General features: G+C 46.1%; 1 protein-coding gene across 1 annotated transcript in view; it reads right to left on the bottom strand.

Moving 5' to 3' along the window:
• Positions 1-15,662, bottom strand: part of LOC110513484 (peptidyl-prolyl cis-trans isomerase FKBP9-like) — a 23,233-nt gene extending 7,571 nt beyond the window's left edge. The window contains exons 1-6 of the mRNA XM_036970862.1: positions 15,280-15,662; positions 12,742-12,887; positions 3,891-4,080; positions 2,821-2,966; positions 2,306-2,495; positions 1,700-1,845 (exon numbers count right to left, since the gene is read on the bottom strand). Of these exons, the coding sequence (XP_036826757.1) occupies positions 1,700-1,845; positions 2,306-2,495; positions 2,821-2,966; positions 3,891-4,080; positions 12,742-12,887; positions 15,280-15,488 (1,027 nt within the window). The 5' untranslated portion in view covers positions 15,489-15,662. The remainder of the gene's footprint in view (positions 1-1,699; positions 1,846-2,305; positions 2,496-2,820; positions 2,967-3,890; positions 4,081-12,741; positions 12,888-15,279) is intronic.
• Positions 15,663-19,363: the final 3,701 nt, after the last annotated feature.

The following is a 19,363-nucleotide window of genomic DNA, read 5'->3' as shown; positions in this document are numbered from 1 at the left end:
ACGAGAGGGGAGAGGTGAGGGGGGAGAGGAGGAGAGGGGAGAGGTGAGGGGGGAGAGGTGAGGGGGGAGAGGAGGAGAGGGGAGAGGTGAGGGGGGAGAAGAGTACAGGGGAGGAGAGGGGAGAGGTGAGGGGGGAGAGGAGGAGAGGGGAGAGGTGAGGGGGGAGAAGAGTACAGGGGAGGAGAGGGGAGAGGTGAGGGGGGAGAGGAGGAGAGGGGAGAGGTGAGGGGGGAGAGGTGAGGGGGGAGAGGAGGAGAGGGGAGAGGTGAGGGGGGAGAAGAGTACAGGGGAGGAGAGGGGAGAGGTGAGGGGGGAGAGGAGGAGAGGGGAGAGGTGAGGGGGGAGAAGAGTACAGGAGACGAGAGGGGAGAGGTGAGGGGGGAGAGGAGGAGAGGGGAGAGGTGAGGGGGGAGAGGGGAGAGGGGAGAGGAGGAGAGGGGAGAGGTGAGGGGGGAGAAGAGTACAGGAGACGAGAGGGGAGAGGTGAGGGGTGAGAGGTGAGAGGGGAGAGGTGAGGGGGGAGAGGTGAGAGGGGAGAGGTGAGGGGGGAGAGGTGAGGGGGGAGAGGAGGAGAGGGGAGAGGTGAGGGGGGAGAAGAGTACAGGAGACGAGAGGGGAGAGGTGAGGGGGGAGAGGAGGAGAGGGGAGAGGTGAGGGGGGAGAGGAGGAGAGGGGAGAGGTGAGGGGGGAGAAGAGTACAGGAGACGAGAGGGGAGAGGTGAGGGGTGAGAGGTGAGAGGGGAGAGGTGAGGGGGGAGAGGTGAGAGGGGAGAGGTGAGGGGGGAGAAGAGTACAGGAGACGAGAGGGGAGAGGTGAGGGGTGAGAGGTGAGAGGGGAGAGGTGAGGGGGGAGAGGTGAGAGGGGAGAGGTGAGGGGGGAGAAGAGTACAGGAGACGAGAGGGGAGAGGTGAGGGGAGAGAAAAGTACAGGGGACGAGAGGGGAGAGGTGAGGGGGGAGAAAAGTACAGGGGACGAGAGGGGAGAGGTGAGGGGAGAGAAAAGTACAGGGGACGAGAGGGGAGAGGTGAGGGGAGAGAAAAGTACAGGGGACGAGAGGGGAGAGGTGAGGGGGGAGAAAAGTACAGGGGACGAGAGGGGAGAGGTGAGGGGAGAGAAAAGTACAGGGGACGAGAGGGGAGAGGTGAGGGGAGAGAAAAGTACAGGGGACGAGAGGGGAGAGGTGAGGGGGGAGAAGAGTACAGGAGACGAGAGGGGAGAGGTGAGGGGAGAGAAAAGTACAGGGGACGAGAGGGGAGAGGTGAGGGGGGAGAAAAGTACAGGGGACGAGAGGGGAGAGGTGAGGGGGGAGAAAAGTACAGGGGACGAGAGGGGAGAGGTGAGGGGAGAGAAAAGTACAGGGGACGAGAGGGGAGAGGTGAGGGGGGAGAAAAGTACAGGGGACGAGAGGGGAGAGGTGAGGGGAGAGAAAAGTACAGGGGACGAGAGGGGAGAGGTGAGGGGAGAGAAAAGTACAGGGGACGAGAGGGGAGAGGTGAGGGGAGAGAAAAGTACAGGGGACGAGAGGGGAGAGGTGAGGGGGGAGAGGAGGAGAGGGGAGAGGCGAGAGGGGAGAGGTGAGGGGTGAGATTGGCAGAGGTCAGTAAATAAGAGGAAATAGATGATGAAATCTACGTTCCATCAACAACGGTACACTGAAAACCTAAACACACTCACGCACAAACACTGTTTTCTACATACCTGTACCCTCCTCTCCGTATCCGAGGTGAGGTGGGATGGTGATGCGTCTTCTCTCTCCGATGCAGACTCCGATCAGGCCCTCGTCCATCCCACCAATCAAAGAGCCCTTACCCACGTACGTGTCATAGGTACGGTTACGAGAGTAACTGTGGTATTCAACAACAGAGGACAATAATCACATGTACAGAACGAGACGCGGTACAATCAGTTACCAACATATTAAAACATAAAGAAGCTCTAAATTCAACATTTCCTTAATATCTAGATTCTAAATTCAACATTTCCTTAATATCTAGATTCTAAATTCAACATTTCCTTAATATCTAGATTCTAAATTCTACATCTTATTCAGTCTGAACTTAGAGTGCCATTTTTCTTGTACTGTTTGGATTCATTCAGTAAATCTTACGAGAAACTAAGTTCAGTCTATTTTAGTTTGTAAGGTTATACTGCCACCTTGAGGACAAAATAATAATTACATATGAAGGATAAACACAATGCAGCAGGACCACAAGGAAATAGAGGAGCAGTGTTTACATTATATTTATGAAGTCACACACACACACACACACACACACACACACACACTCTCTCACGCTTCCTAACCTGGAGTCAAAGAAGGTCCCGTCCAGTAGTGATCCGTTGTAGTGGTATCTGATAAAGTCCCCAGATATACTCTTCCTGAGGCAGGGTTGAGGTATGTCCTGGTTGGTTATAGTGACGCCGTCTTTAGGGTTATGGAGGTCCAAGAGGACTACATCAAACACCAGGGAAGCCTGGCCTGGGATATCACTACCTAGAGAGGGAAAGGAGGGATGAGAGGGATGGAGGGATGAGGGGGAGAGGAGGAGAAAGAGAGAATGAGGGTGAGAGAGAGAGAGAGAGAGAGAGAGAGAGAGAGAGAGAGAGAGAGAGAGAGAGAGAGAGAGAGGGAGAGAGGGAGAGAGAGAGAGAGAGAGAGCGAGAGAGCGAGACAGAGACAGAGACAGAGAGAGAGAGAGAGAGAGAGAGAGAGAGAGAGCTTCACACTGATGATGCCATCTCTGGTCCAACAGTATTAGAGAGGCCTGTACTGGGAAAACACTCAGAAAGAACTCTATTACCCAGCAGCACCCACTTACCATCTCCGTTTGATCCGTATCCTAGCGAAGGGGGCATGGTGATGATGCGTCTCTCCCCAACACACATGCCCAGAAGGCCCTGGTCCATGCCAGCGATCAGCCAGCCAATCCCCACGTAGGTGTCGTAGGTACGCAAACGGGTGTGGCTACAGGGGGAGGGAGAGGGGGGGAGATGGGGAGGGAATGAGCAAATACGTCATAGAAGACAGACTAAATGTCACCCTGTCTCCTCTATCATCACCTCCCTCTCCTCTCTCATCACCTCCCTCTCCTCTATCATCACCCCCCTCTCCTCTATCATCACCCCCCTCTCATCTATCATCACCCCCCTCTCCTCTATCATCACCTCCCTCTCCTCTATCATCACCCTCCTCCCCTCTATCATCACCTCCCTCTCCTCTATCATCACCCCCTCTCCTCTATCATCACCTCCCTCTCCTCTATCATCACCCTCCTCCCCTCTATCATCACCCCCTCTCCTATATCACCCCCCTCTCCTCTATCATCACCCCTCTCTCCTCTATCTTCACCCTGCCTCCTATATCATCACCCCCCTCTCCTATATCATCACCCCCTCTCCTCTATCATCACCCCCCTCTCCTCTATCATCACCCCCCTCTCCTCTATCATCCCCCTCCTCTCCTCTATCATCACCTCCCGCTCCTTCATCATCACACCCCTCTCCTAGTGTGTGTTAGTAGTGTGTAGTGTGTGTTAGTAGTGTGTAGTGTGTGTTAGAAGTGTGTAGTGTGTGTTAGTAGTGTGTAATGTGTGTAGTGTGTGTTCGTAGTGTGTAGTGTGTGTTAGTAGTGTGTAGTGTGTGTTAGTAGTGTGTGTAGTGTGTGTTAGTAGTGTGTAGTGTGTGTTAGTAGTGTGTAGTGTGTGTTAGTACTGTGTGTAGTGTGTGTTAGTAGTGTGTAATGTGTGTTAGTAGTGTGTAGTGTGTGTTAGTAGTGTGTAGTGTGTGTTAGTAGTGTGTTAGTAGTGTGTAGTGTGTGTTTGTAGTGTGTGTAGTGTGTGTTAGTAGTGTGTAGTGTGTGTTAGTAGTGTGTGTTAGTAGTGTGTCTCACCTGGAGTCGAACAGTGTTCCGTCCAGCAGTGTTCCGTTGTAGTGGTATCGTACGTAGTCTGACACCTCTACCTTCCTAGAGCAGTTCTCAGGGGTGTAGTACGTCTCACTCTGAACCCCGTCGTCAGGGTTCCACACGTCCAACAACAGAACGTCAAAATGGAGGATTGCGTCTGAAGGGATGACATCACCTGGATTAAGGAAGAATGACAGTTACACTTGATCTCTCTCTCACCTTCTCTCATCCTGTCTCTCTCATCCCCTCTCTCTCACCTTCTCTTCTCTCATCCCTCTCTCTCACCTTCTCTTCCCTTATCCTCTCTCTCTCTCTCTCTCTCTCTCTCTCTCCCTCTCTCCCTCTCTCTCTCTCTCTCTCTCTCTCTCTCTCTCTCTCTCTCTCTCTCTCTCCTTCCTCTCTCCTTTCTCTCTTTCTTTCTCTGAATGTTAGACTCGTCAGATGAACATGGAATGATTTCTTTGAAGGTACTTAATCACAGTTTAGAGAGGAGGGGAAGAGGAAGGGAGGAGAAGGGGTAGAGAAGTTGAGGGTGGTTGTGATTCAATTCATACTGGTGAGTTGACAGTTGTTCTCTCTGCTGGCAAGGACTGCTTCTCCCTCCAACTCTCTGGCTTTCTCTCCCCGGCTCTCCCTCCCAGGCTCTTCCTCCCTGGCTTTCCCTCCCCGGCTCTCCCTCCCCGGCTCCCTCTCCCCGGCTCTCCCTCCCCGGCTCTCCCTCTCCGGCTCGCCGTCCCCGGCTCCCTCTCCCCGGCTCCCTCTCCCCGGCTCGCCGTCCCCGGCTCCCTCTCCCCGGCTCTCCCTCCCAGGCTCCTCCTCTCCGGCTCTCCCTCCCCGGCTCTTCCTCTCTGGCTTTCCCTGCCCGGCTCTCCCTCCCCGGCTCCTCTCTGGCTCTCCCTCCCCGGCTCGCCCTCCCCGGCTCCCTCTCCCCGGCTCCCTCTCCCCGGGCTCTCCCTCCCCGGCTCTCCCTCCCCGGCTCCCTCTCCCCGGCTCTCCCTCCCCGGCTCTCCCTCCCCGGCTCTCCCTCTCCGGCTCGCCGTCCCCGGCTCCCTCTCCAGCTCGCTGTCCCCGGCTCCCTCTCCCCGGCTCTCCCTCTCCGGCTCTCCCTCCCCGGCTCTCCCTCCCCGGCTCCCTCTCCCCGGCTCTCCCTCCCCGGCTCTCCCTCCCCGGCTCTCCCTCCCCGGCTCTCCCTCCCCGGCTCCCTCTCCCCGGGCTTTCCCTCCCCGGCTCTCCCTCCCCGGCTCTCCCTCCCCGGCTCTCCCTCCCCGGCTCTCCCTCCCCGGCTCCCTCTCCCCGGGCTTTCCCTCCCCGGCTCTCCCTCCCCGGCTCTCCCTCCCCGGCTCTCCCTCCCCGGGCTCTCCCTCCCCGGCTCTTCCTCCCCGGGCTCTCCCTCTCCGGCTCGCCGTCCCCGGCTCCCTCTCCAGCTCGCTGTCCCCGGCTCCCTCTCCCCGGCTCTCCCTCCCCGGGCTCTCCCTCCCCGGCTCTCCCTCCCCGGCTCCCTCTCCCCGGGCTTTCCCTCCCCGGCTCTCCCTCCCCGGGCTCTCCCTCCCCGGCTCTTCCTCTCCGGCTCTCCCTCCCCGGCTCTCCCTCCCCGGCTCTCCCTCCCCGGCTCTCCCTCCCCGGCTCTCACACCTTCTTCTCCTACTTTTCTTCCTCTCAATTCAATTAATTTCAAAGGGTTTTATTGGCAAAGGAACCATATTGCCAAAGCAAGTGAAATAGATAATAAAAACTAAGTGAAATTAACAAGAAAAATGAACAGTAGGCATTGCACTCAAAGAAATAGAGATGTTTAAAATGCCATGTTATGGCTATTATGCCTCTCTCACCCTCTCTCTCTCTTCCACACACAAATCTATAGAAAAGACACCTACATTTACCTGTCCATACACGCCCCCTCCCCCCATCTCACGTTCTCTCTCTTTACCGGTCTCTACATGTCAAGTCAGGCCACACATTCCTGTTCTAATCTCTCCTCGTGCAAAACCAACCAATTCGCTTGATGACCTCTTTATACGCACAACAACATGCTAATATACACACACACATACACTAATATGGGCAAACACACTCCTGGCACGGTGCTCTCCCCTGTAAACGAGGGTACCGCCTACAACAGGACTCCTCCTCTCTGTGTTAGTTGTAGAGGGTTGGTCTGAGCTTCTTGCAACACTAATCTGTCAACCAGCTGATTGATCTGCTATTCAGTGACAGCAGCTAGCTCAGCCTGCCCTGTGCAAAGTAACAAACAGCTTGGCTCCAGGCAGCGCTCACTTCCTGGTCTGTAGGTCCACATGGAGCCGAGACCGCCCACTTCCTGGTCTGTGATGTCAGAGTGGGCCGATTCCACATGGAGCCGAGACCGCTCACTTCCTGGTCTGTGATGTCAGAGTGGGCCGATTCCACATGGGGCCGAGACCGCTCACTTCCTGGTCTGTGATGTCAGAGTGGGCCGATTCCACATGGAGCCGAGACCGCTCACTTCCTGGTCTGTGATGTCAGAGTGGGCCGATTCCACATGGAACCGAGACGGCCCACTTCCTGTCCTCCTTCCTCTGTCTGTTTTATGAATACTGTACACAGACATGCTGTACACAGGCCTACACACAAACACATCCTCGTGCGACCCATAGACCCAACCGCCAACTGCATCCGGAGCCCAGAGCTACAGCTTCTACCTGTGTTCGTCATCACACAGACAAGACAGACCAATGTTTATAACCATGTTATGGGCCTACCGTAAGCTATGTTATAACCATGTTATAGTTCTATCGTAAGCTATGTTATAACCTTGTTATAGGCCTACCGTAAGCTGTTATAACCATGTTATAGGCCTACCGTAAGCTATGTTATAACCATGTTATAGGTCTACCGTAAGCTATGTTATAACCATGTTATAGGCCTACACTAAGCTGTTATAACCATGTTATAGGCCTACCGTAAGCTGTTATAACCATGTTATAGGCCTACCGTAAGCTGTTATAACCATGTTATAGGCCTACCGTAAGCTGTTATAACCATGTTATAGGCCTACACTAAGCTGTTATAACCATGTTATGGGTCTACCGTAAGCTGTTATAACCATGTTATGGGTCTACCGTAAGCTGTTATAACCATGTTATAGGTCTACCGTAAGCTGTTATAACCATGTTATGGGTCTACCGTAAGCTATGTTATAACCATGTTATAGGCCTACACTAAGCTGTTATAACCATGTTATAGGCCTACCGTAAGCTATGTTATAACCATGTTATAGGCCTACACTAAGCTGTTATAACCATGTTATGGGTCTACCGTAAGCTGTTATAACCATGTTATAGGCCTACCGTAAGCTGTGTTATAACCATGTTATATGCCTACCGTAAGCTGTGTTATAACCATGTTATAGGCCTACCGTAAGCTGTGTTATAACCATGTTATAAGCCTACACTAAGCTGTTATAGCCATGTTATAGGCCTACCGTAAGCTGTTATAGCAATGTTATAGGCCTACCGTAAGCTATGTTATAAAAGCTATGATTTCACAATGTTGGAAGCTAAACACACAGATTACAAGTGTGGCAGGTAGCCTAGTGGTTAGAGGGGTGGCAGGTAGCCTAGTGGTTAGAGGGGTGGCAGGTAGCCTAGTGGTTAGAGGGGCGGCAGGTAGACTAGTGGTTAGAGGGGCGGCAAGTAGCCTAGTGGTTAGAGGGGTGGCAGGTAGCCTAGTGGTTAGAGGGGTGGCAGGTAGCCTAGTGGTTAGAGGGGTGGCAGGTAGACTAGTGGTTAGAGGGGTGGCAGGTAGACTAGTGGTTAGAGGGGTGGCAGGTAGCCTAGTGGTTAGAGGGGTGGCAGGTAGCCTAGTGGTTAGAGGGGTGGCAGGTAGCCTAGTGGTTAGAGGGGTGGCAGGTAGACTAGTGGTTAGAGCGTTGAACTAGATCGAATCCCTGAGCTGACAAGGTAAAAATCTGTTGTTCTGCCCCTGAACAAGGCAGTTAACCCACTGTTCCCCGGTAGGCTGAATTTGTAAATAAGAACTTGTTCCTAACTGACTTTGCCTTAGTTAAATAAAGGTTAAATCAAATGTAAATAAATAAGTGAGAGATGATCAGTTGAATAGATGTAGATGTAGATGTAGATGTTCATGTAGATGTAGATGTAGATGTAGATGTAGATGTAGATGTTCATGTAGATGTAGATGTTCATGTAGATGTTGATGTAGATGTAGATGTAGATGTTGATATAGATGTAGATGTAGATGTAGATGTAGATGTAGATGTTGATGTAGATGTAGATGTAGATGTAGATGTAGATGTAGATGTTGATATAGATGTAGATGTAGATGTAGATGTTCATGTAGATGTTGATGTTCATGTAGATGTAGATGTTGATATAGATGTAGATGTAGATGTAGATGTTCATGTAGATGTAGATGTAGATGTAGATGTAGATGTAGATGTAGATGTTCATGTAGATGTAGATGTAGATGTAGATGTAGATGTTCATGTAGATGTTGATGTTCATGTAGATGTAGATGTTGATATAGATGTAGATGTTGATATAGATGTAGATGTAGATGTAGATGTAGATGTAGATGTAGATGTTGATGTAGATGTTGATATAGATGTAGATATAGATGTAGATGTTGATATAGATGTAGATGTAGATGTAGATGTAGATGTAGATGTAGATGTTGATGTAGATGTAGATGTAGATGTAGATGTTCATGTAGATGTAGATGTTGATATAGATGTAGATGTAGATGTAGATGTTGATATAGATGTAGATGTAGATGTAGATGTTGATATAGATGTAGATGTAGATGTAGATGTAGATGTAGATGTTGATGTAGATGTTGATATAGATGTAGATGTAGATGTTCATGTAGATGTAGATGTTGATATAGATGTAGATGTAGATGTAGATGTTGATATAGATGTAGATGTAGATGTAGATGTAGATGTAGATGTAGATGTTGATATAGATGTAGATGTAGATGTAGATGTAGATGTTGATATAGATGTAGATGTAGATGTAGATGTTGATATAGATGTAGATGTAGATGTTCATGTAGATGTAGATGTTGATATAGATGTAGATGTAGATGTAGATGTTGATATAGATGTAGATGTAGATGTAGATGTAGATGTAGATGTAGATGTTGATATAGATGTAGATGTAGATGTAGATGTTCATGTAGATGTTGATGTTCATGTAGATGTTGATATAGATGTAGATGTAGATGTAGATGTTGATATAGATGTAGATGTAGATGTTGATATAGATGTAGATGTAGATGTAGATGTAGATGTAGATGTTCATGTAGATGTAGATGTTCATGTAGATGTAGATGTTGATATAGATGTAGATGTTGATATAGATGTTGATATAGATGTAGATGTAGATGTTGATATAGATGTAGATGTAGATGTAGATGTAGATGTAGATGTTGATATAGATGTAGATGTAGATGTTGATATAGATGTAGATGTAGATGTTGATATAGATGTAGATGTAGATGTTGATATAGATGTAGATGTAGATGTTGATATAGATGTAGATGTTGATATAGATGTAGATGTAGATGTAGATGTAGATGTAGATGTAGATGTTCATGTAGATGTAGATGTTCATGTAGATGTAGATGTTGATATAGATGTAGATGTAGATGTAGATGTAGATGTAGATGTTGATATAGATGTAGATGTAGATGTTGATATAGATGTAGATGTAGATGTAGATGTAGATGTTCATGTAGATGTAGATGTTCATGTAGATGTAGATGTTGATATAGATGTAGATGTTGATATAGATGTTGATATAGATGTAGATGTTGATATAGATGTAGATGTAGATGTAGATGTAGATGTTCATGTAGATGTTGATATAGATGTAGATGTTGATATAGATGTAGATGTTCATGTAGATGTAGATGTTCATGTAGATGTAGATGTTGATATAGATGTAGATGTTGATATAGATGTTGATATAGATGTAGATGTAGATGTTGATATAGATGTAGATGTAGATGTAGATGTTCATGTAGATGTAGATGTTCATGTAGATGTAGATGTTGATATAGATGTAGATGTAGATGTAGATGTTGATATAGATGTAGATGTAGATGTAGATGTAGATGTAGATGTTGATGTAGATGTAGATGTAGATGTAGATGTAGATGTTGATATAGATGTAGATGTAGATGTAGATGTAGATGTTGATGTAGATGTAGATGTAGATGTAGATGTTGATATAGATGTAGATGTAGATGTAGATGTAGATGTAGATGTAGATGTTCATGTAGATGTAGATGTTCATGTAGATGTAGATGTTGATATAGATGTAGATGTAGATGTAGATGTTGATATAGATGTAGATGTAGATGTTGATATAGATGTAGATGTAGATGTAGATGTAGATGTAGATGTAGATGTTCATGTAGATGTAGATGTTCATGTAGATGTAGATGTTGATATAGATGTAGATGTAGATGTAGATGTAGATGTAGATGTAGATGTTCATGTAGATGTAGATGTTCATGTAGATGTAGATGTAGATGTTGATGTAGATGTAGATGTTGATGTAGATGTAGATGTAGCTGTTGATATAGATGTAGATGTTGATATAGATGTAGATGTAGATGTAGATGTTGATATAGATGTAGATGTAGATGTTGATATAGATGTAGATGTAGATGTAGATGTAGATGTAGATGTTGATATAGATGTAGATGTAGATGTTGATATAGATGTAGATGTAGATGTAGATGTAGATGTAGATGTTCATGTAGATGTAGATGTTCATGTAGATGTAGATGTAGATGTTGATGTAGATGTAGATGTTGATGTAGATGTAGATGTAGCTGTTGATATAGATGTAGATGTTGATATAGATGTTCATGTAGATGTAGATGTAGATGTAGATGTAGATGTTGATGTAGATGTAGATGTAGATGTAGATGTTGATATAGATGTAGATGTAGATGTAGATGTTGATATAGATGTAGATGTAGATGTAGATGTTCATGTAGATGTAGATGTTGATATAGATGTAGATGTTGATATAGATGTACAGTGCCTTGCGAAAGTATTCGGCCCCTTTGAACTTTGCGACCTTTTGCCACATTTCAGGCCTCGAACATAAAGATATAAAACTGTATTTTTTTGTGAAGAATCAACAACAAGTGGGACACAATCATGAAGTGGAACGACATTTATTGGATATTTCAAACTTTTTTAACAAATCAAAACTGAAAAATTGGGCGTGCAAAATTATTCAGCCCCTTTACTTTCAGTGCAGCAAACTCTCTCCAGAAGTTCAGTGAGGATCTCTGAATGATCCAATGTTGACCTAAATGACTAATGATGATAAATACAATCCACCTGTGTGTAATCAAGTCTCCGTATAAATGCACCTGCACTGTGATAGTCTCAGAGGTCCGTTAAAAGCGCAGAGAGCATCATGAAGAACAAGGAACACACCAGGCAGGTCCGAGATACTGTTGTGAAGAAGTTTAAAGCCGGATTTCGATACAAAACTATTTCCCAAGCTTTAAACATCCCAAGGAGCACTGTGCAAGCAATAATATTGAAATGGAAGGAGTATCAGACCACTGCAAATCTACCAAGACCTGGCCGTCCCTCTAAACTTTCAGCTCATACAAGGAGAAGACTGATCAGAGATGCAGCCAAGAGGCCCATGATCACTCTGGATGAACTGCAGAGATCTACAGCTGAGGTGGGAGACTCTGTCCATAGGACAACAATCAGTTGTATATTGCACAAATCTGGCCTTTATGGAAGAGTGGCAAGAAGAAAGCCATTTCTTAAAGATATCCATAAAAAGTGTTGTTTAAAGTTTGCCACAAGCCACCTGGGAGACACACCAAACATGTGGAAGAAGGTGCTCTGGTCAGATGAAACCAAAATGTAACTTTTTGGCAACAATGCAAAACGTTATGTTTGGCGTAAAAGCAACACAGCTGAACACACCATCCCCACTGTCAAACATGGTGGTGGCAGCATCATGGTTTGGGCCTGCTTTTCTTCAGCGGGACAGGGAAGATGGTTCAAATTGATGGGAAGATGGATGGAGCCAAATACAGGACCATTCTGGAAGAAAACCTGATGGAGTCTGCAAAAGACCTGAGACTGGGACGGAGATTTGTCTTCCAACAAGACAATGATCCAAAACATAAAGCAAAATCTACAATGGAATGGTTCAAAAATAAACATATCCAGGTGTAAGAATGGCCAAGTCAAAGTCCAGACCTGAATCCAATCGAGAATCTGTGGAAAGAACTGAAAACTGCTGTTCACAAATGCTCTCCATCCAACCTCACTGAGCTCGAGCTGTTTTCAAGGAGGAATGGGAAAGAATTTCAGTCTCTCGATGTGCAAAACTGATAGAGACATACCCCAAGCGACTTACAGCTGTAATCGCAGAAAAAGGTGGCGCTACAAAGTATTAACTTAAGGGGGCTGAATAATTTTGCACGCCCAATTTTTCAGTTTTTGATTTATTAAAAAAGTTTGAAATATCCAATAAATGTTGTTCCACTTCATGATTGTGTCCCACTTGTTGTTGATTCTTCACAAAAAAATACAGTTTTATATCTTTATGTTTGAAGCCTGAAATGTGGCAAAAGGTCGCAAAGTTCAAGGGGGCCGAATACTTTCGCAAGGCACTGTAGATGTTGATGTAGATATTGATGTAGATGTAGATGTAGATATTGATTGATTAGAGGAGAAGAGCTGAGATCTATTTTCTCCCAAACCTCACGTATAAAGTTGAATAAGATCCATTGGGTTTTGTAAACTATGTTCTAAGTCATGTCATACGTTATGTTATGAGCTTACCGTATCCTTCCTTCCCATAGGCCAGTTGTGGGGGGATGGTGACCAGGCGTCTCTCGTTGACACACATCCCTACCAGAGCTCTGTCCATCCCTTCAATCAGCTGCTTCTTACCCACATAAACATTGTAGGTGCTACCGCGGTCATAGCTGCAACGCACACACACACACACACACAACGTTATGGGAGCTAACAAAATCTCAACCAAAAAAGACAGAAAGAGAAGAAACAAGGAAAACACTAATTTACTCAGTCAGTCAGCCAGTCAGCCAGTCAGCCAGTCAGCCAGCCAGCCAGCCAGCCAGTCAGTCAATCAGTCAGTCAGTCAATCAGTCAGTCAATCAGTCAGTCAGCCAGTCAGCCAGTCAGTCAGCCAGTCAGTCAGTCAGCCAGTCAGTCAGTCAGTCATATGTAGCTCTCTGTCCAGTCAGTCAGCCAGTCAGTCAGTCAGCCAGCCAGTCAGTCAGTCAGTCAGTCAGTCAGTCAGTCATATGTAGCTCTCTGTCCAGTCAGCCGTCATTGCTTGGCTGTGGTGAGACTAAATAACATGCAGCGTCACCAGGTCTGAACTACTACACCGGCCAACCACATCTCAGTGCACATTGATGCTGAAACCTACTGGTCTACTTCAGCCCAACAGTTTACATGAATGACTGAATGACCTATTAATGAGATGTTTAACCTGATCAGTTTGCTGGCCTGGCATGACCTACACTCACACACCTGGAGGTTATACCTGTGTGTTCATGGCCTACACTCACACACCTGGAGGTTATACCTGTGTGTTCATGACCTACACTCACACACCTGGAGGTTATACCTGTGTGTTCATGGCCTACACTCACACACCTGGAGGTTATACCTGTGTGTTCATGACCTACACTCACACACCTGGAGGTTATACCTGTGTGTTCATGACCTACACTCACACACCTGGAGGTTATACCTGTGTGTTCATGGCCTACACTCACACACCTGGAGGTTATACCTGTGTGTTCATGACCTACACTCACACACCTGGAGGTTATACCTGTGTGTTCATGGCCTACACTCACACACCTGGAGGTTATACCTGTGTGTTCATGACCTACACTCACACACCTGGAGGTTATACCTACCTGTGTGTTCATGGCCTACACTCACACACCTGGAGGTTATACCTGTGTGTTCATGGCCTACACTCACACACCTGGAGGTTATACCTGTGTGTTCATGACCTACACTCACACACCTGGAGGTTATACCTGTGTGTTCATGGCCTACACTCACACACCTGGAGGTTATACCTGTGTGTTCATGACCTACACTCACACACCTGGAGGTTATACCTACCTGTGTGTTCATGACCTACACTCACACACCTGGAGGTTATACCTGTGTGTTTATGACCTACACTCACACACCTGGAGGTTATACCTGTGTGTTCATGGCCTACACTCACACACCTGGAGGTTATACCTGTGTGTTCATGACCTACACTCACACACCTGGAGGTTATACCTGTGTGTTTATGACCTACACTCACACACCTGGAGGTTATACCTGTGTGTTCATGGCCTACACTCACACACCTGGAGGTTATACCTGTGTGTTCATGGCCTACACTCACACACCTGGAGGTTATACCTGTGTGTTCATGACCTACACTCACACACCTGGAGGTTATACCTGTGTGTTCATGGCCTACACTCACACACCTGGAGGTTATACCTGTGTGTTCATGACCTACACTCACACACCTGGAGGTTATACCTACCTGTGTGTTCATGACCTACACTCACACACCTGGAGGTTATACCTGTGTGTTCATGACCTACACTCACACACCTGGAGGTTATACCTGTGTGTTCATGACCTACACTCACACACCTGGAGGTTATACCTACCTGTGTGTTCATGACCTACACTCACACACCTGGAGGTTATACCTGTGTGTTCATGACCTACACTCACACACCTGGAGGTTATACCTGTGTGTTCATGGCCTACACTCACACACCTGGAGGTTATAACTGTGTGTTCATGGCCTACACTCACACACCTGGAGGTTATACCTGTGTGTTCATGACCTACACTCACATAATAAAGTCATAATAAAGTAGAGACAGTAGATGCAGCTGGTCTGTCATAATATAATAGGAACTGTTTTCTCTGAAGTGATATGTTAAATCCAAGTATTATTCAGTTCAGGCTTGGAGACTGAAGCAGAGTCTGTCTCTCTCTGAACATCTCTCTCTCTGACTGAACTGCTCTCTTTCTCTCCCCCAATTCAATTCAAAGGGGCTTTTTTGACATGGGAAACATTGTTTACATTACCAAAGCAAGTGAAATTGATAATAAACAAAAGTGAAATAATCAATCAAAAATCAACAGTAAACATTACAATCTCTCCATCTCTCTCTCTCTCTCTCTCTGCCTGCGTGGCTGTTTGGGCGACCCGGTAATAAAACGTGCACATGAGTTTATAGACGTGCACGCCACTCACTGCATGCAGGAACTGCAGGAAGGTAGAGGGAAAGAAAAGAAAAGAAAAAACGATACCTGGAGTCAAACTTCTTTCCATCGGGGAACATGCCGTTATAGTGGTAACGGACATAGTCCCCTACTTTCACAGCGCGCCCGCACTGCTCCGGCACGAACGTTTTCTCAATCACGATGTCATCTAACGGTACCGGAGGTGCGTCACAGGCGGCAAACGCCACCAGAACCGCCAGATAGATCATCCCGTGCACGCACTGGTTCATTTTCATAGCACTATCCTTAACCAACAAAAATTAAGGTGGATAACCGTGACTTTTACGGTTGCTATTGGTCTCTTTTTCACTCTCGCAGGTTGTTTCGGTTCCTCTGATCTTCTTCTTCCCGTTCTGTCTTCTTCCCTTGAGCCCAGTCCGTTCTTGGTTTAATAGAATTGGCGCAGGCGCAGTAGCACACAGCAGATGTGTTGACGTGGAAACGGAGGGCCCAGTAGTCAGGGCGGCAGACCAAATAGACTGCATCACTACTGCAAGACCCCCACAAGACCACCAGACACAAATGTATTACTGTAGAAGTTTACATTGACACATGTAGCCTATATAGGCAAATACAGTTTGAGGGGATATTTCATGCTGGGCTATGACGGGGTGGGGGTGTGGTGGTGGGCCAGTGTGTAAGTATTTTTCAGGGGATTTTTCTCCCCCCCTTTAGCTCTCTGGAATGTCTCGACGTGGCAGGGGAGAGGGAAAGCCGCAGACTACAGGCACAATTCGAATTAGTGGGTGATAGAATATGCTACTTTTCTAACATATAATCTATACTAAACATATAGCCGAACACAACCGAACAAGCAATTTCATGTTGCCTATTGAAAGTTGTAAACTCACCATTCACCTGGCCACTTCTCATTGTCTCTGCGTGAAATCAATCACATTCCGTTGTGTGGCCATTTGGCATTTGGTTTGGTGCAATAATGGAAAACACTTCATCTGTGACTTTGTGACACTCATTTACATAGAGGTTAATAAACTAGTGGTGTGGTTTTCCCCAACCAGTGTTACTGCAGTAATTAGGGGAGGTGCACGGAGCCCTGCCCGGAGTAGTCCGGGGAGGGAGAGTTGTGTCGGGATAAATGGTGGGGGTATAGGCGGTCCTTGTCCCACGCAAGGCACAGAGCAGAATAGAATAGAGACGTAGATTTAGGCCATCCGTCCAACCTTTACACATAAACTAAATACGGCAACCTCCAGCACTCTCTCTTCTTTTCGCGTTTTCAGTTAATACGAGAAATACAGCTTTACGAGTTTCCCGCGACATGACCGGTAGACTCCGCGTATAAATACTACGCTGGATCAGTACACCGGAGAGAAATGGCAGGGACAGCGAGGCCTTCTGCCAATTCAACTGCAGCTCCGTGCGGCTGGAGAACGAGGATAAGTTTACCGACTTCCCAGAGGTGCAGTGACTGAAGCGGTGTAAACAGCGGCTGCCCGCCTTCAGACAGACCATGCCCAGCCGGGACACCGTGGAAGCGTTCGAGAAACGAGAACCCTATAAATACCCGCAGTTCGCCTACTTCAAAGTGAATGAAATCAGTGCTGTTCTCTGCTGTATGGAGCAGAGGAGCGCTGATCTCAATCTGTAGAGCTGCCTGTCTCTTAACTAAAAAACAACTAGAACTGAATACATTTGGAATATAAAAAAGTCGTTTTTAAATTGTAGTTTATATATTTTTGAAATGAAGTGTTTTTCAATTACTTTTGGGAACCATGTACACTGAGTGTACACTCTTACAAAAAAAGGGTTCTGGATAGAACCAAAAAGGGTAATAAGGTTCTAAACTCAGCAAAAAAAAGAAACGCCCCTTTTCCAGGACAAAGATACAACGTAAAAATCCAAATTGCTTCACAGATCTTCATTGTAAAGGGTTTAAAAACGGTTTCCCATGCTTGTTCAATGAACCATAAACAATTAATGAATGTTGTTAAGACACTAACAGTTTACAGAGGTAGGCAATTAAGGTCACAGTTATGAAAACTTAGGACACTATAAAGAGGCCTTTCTACTGAAATACCAAAAGAAAGATGCCCAGAGTCCCTGCTCATCTGTGTGAACTTCATTCGGGTTTGCTTGTCGATATTGATTTGACGTATGTGTGTGTTTTAGGATGCGCTACGGTTCTTCAACCAGACCACCATGCAGCTACAGATGCTGGAGTTCTCCAGACAACGCCTAGCGAGTGATGAGGTGTGTGTGTGTGTGTTTGTGTGTGTGTGTGTGTTTGAGAGAGAGAGAGTGTGTCTCCATTTGTGTCGCTACTATCACTGTTGTTGGTTCTTAGCACGACATCTGTCCACAAGAGTGTCTTGGTTCTTAGCATGGCTCTCTATGTAATATTTCTGTAAACTAGGGAGAAACCCCAGATTCCTTTCAGATCACATGACCTGTGTCCAACGGTACAATGTGACCAGTGTTTACCAGACTGCTGTATTAGACCTCACCACAGGGTGGCGCTGATCACTCAAAACAACACAGACATGTCTAATAACCATAGATGGCAGCATGACTAGTCTGGGTCAGGCGTGGCCAGCCCTCCTCCTGTATAAAGCTACCCTACTGTGTGATTTTTCTCCAGTCAAACTGTAACACACATAGTTAAGCTAATGAGCTGTTCGTTAGTACTTTGATGAGCTGAATCAGTTGTGTTAGAGCAGGACTGGAACAGAAGCCTGCACACCCAGTAGTTCTCCAGGACTAGAGATTGGAGGCTCTGCCTGATCAGAGTGTAGTTAGTCTTTATTTACATATTCATCAGGAAACAGCAGAGAATGGTTTCCCCCGGTTACAGTGTTCAGGTTCAATACTAACTCTGTGATGTGATGTGATGTGTGTGTGTGTGTGTGTGTGTGTGTGTGTGTGTGTGGGGGGGGGGGGGGGGGGGGGGTACAGGGGTAAGTGGAGTTTCTAGATGAGTTCCTTGATGCTTAGGATCAGTAGCACGAACTGAAAAGAAAGAAAGAGAAAAACACTCAACTAAACGACAGAAACAAGCGAAGGCAGGAGGTTTTCCCAGCATGCAGCGGGGTAATATGACATTTTAAATAATTATTTGTATATTTCTGGATCATGAGCACTACCGTACAGTACAGAGGTGTGGCAGTGAGTGATACTGTGGTATTAAATTGATGATGATGATGATAATAATGTAGCCATTCACCTCTGCTCTGTCTATTGTCCATGTTTTTAATCAAACTGATCACTGCCTTACAAGGGAGGCTGGTGAGGGGAGGACGGCTCATAATAATGGCTGGAACGGAGCGATGGGCAGTCTATGTTTGTGTTTCTATGTTTTTTCTATTTCTGTGTTTGGCCTGGTATGGTTCTCAATCAGAGCCAGCTGTTTATCGTTGTCCCTGATTGAGAACCATATTTAGGTTGCCTGGGTTTCACTGTTGGTTTGTGGGTGTTTGTTTCTGTGTGTGTGTTTGTCACCACACGGTACTGTTTCGGTTTGGTTATGTCACGTATTCGTTTATTGTTTTTGTATTTCATGTCATTGTCATGAACACTTACCACACCGCATCTTGGTCCGATCCTTACTCCTCTTCAGACGAAGAGGAGGAAATCTGTCGTTACACCCTCCCTTTAAATGTGGTGTACCTTTAATTATATGTTTCTCCACAGACTCACTAGAATATATTGAGAGAATGGGTTCAGAATATTAGAGATCAATGTAAATACAGGCCATGTAAATACAGGCCGTTCAAATACAGGCATATTCATCTCATTTTCAGCACCAATTGGTAGATAAAAAAAAAAAAAATACTCTGATCTTGTATATTATTTAAGGTTAGGAAAGTATCTCTGAAAAAAAAAAGTTGAGAGCCTTTACGCACAAAATATATCGGTGAATCAAAAATACAGTAGTTTGATTCATCCTGAAAGTTGCCGTATTGCATTTTTCAAACCATTAAATATTGGAAGGAGAGAAAAGGTGTACAATAAGAATTGAACAATTGTTCTATAAATCTACTCTAATAATCCTCATTAATCACGGAACTGTGATGAAAACCATCGTGAACCACGCACCAGGCTCCGGGTTTAAACTTATATTTATAGTCTGAGTTACATAATTATTAAAATAGGC

This window comes from Oncorhynchus mykiss, chromosome 32 (genome assembly GCF_013265735.2).
Source record: "Oncorhynchus mykiss isolate Arlee chromosome 32, USDA_OmykA_1.1, whole genome shotgun sequence".
Lineage (NCBI taxonomy): Eukaryota > Metazoa > Chordata > Actinopteri > Salmoniformes > Salmonidae > Oncorhynchus > Oncorhynchus mykiss.
The sequence above is the reverse complement of the archived record's forward strand: the minus strand, read 5'-3'. Positions and strand labels throughout refer to the sequence as shown.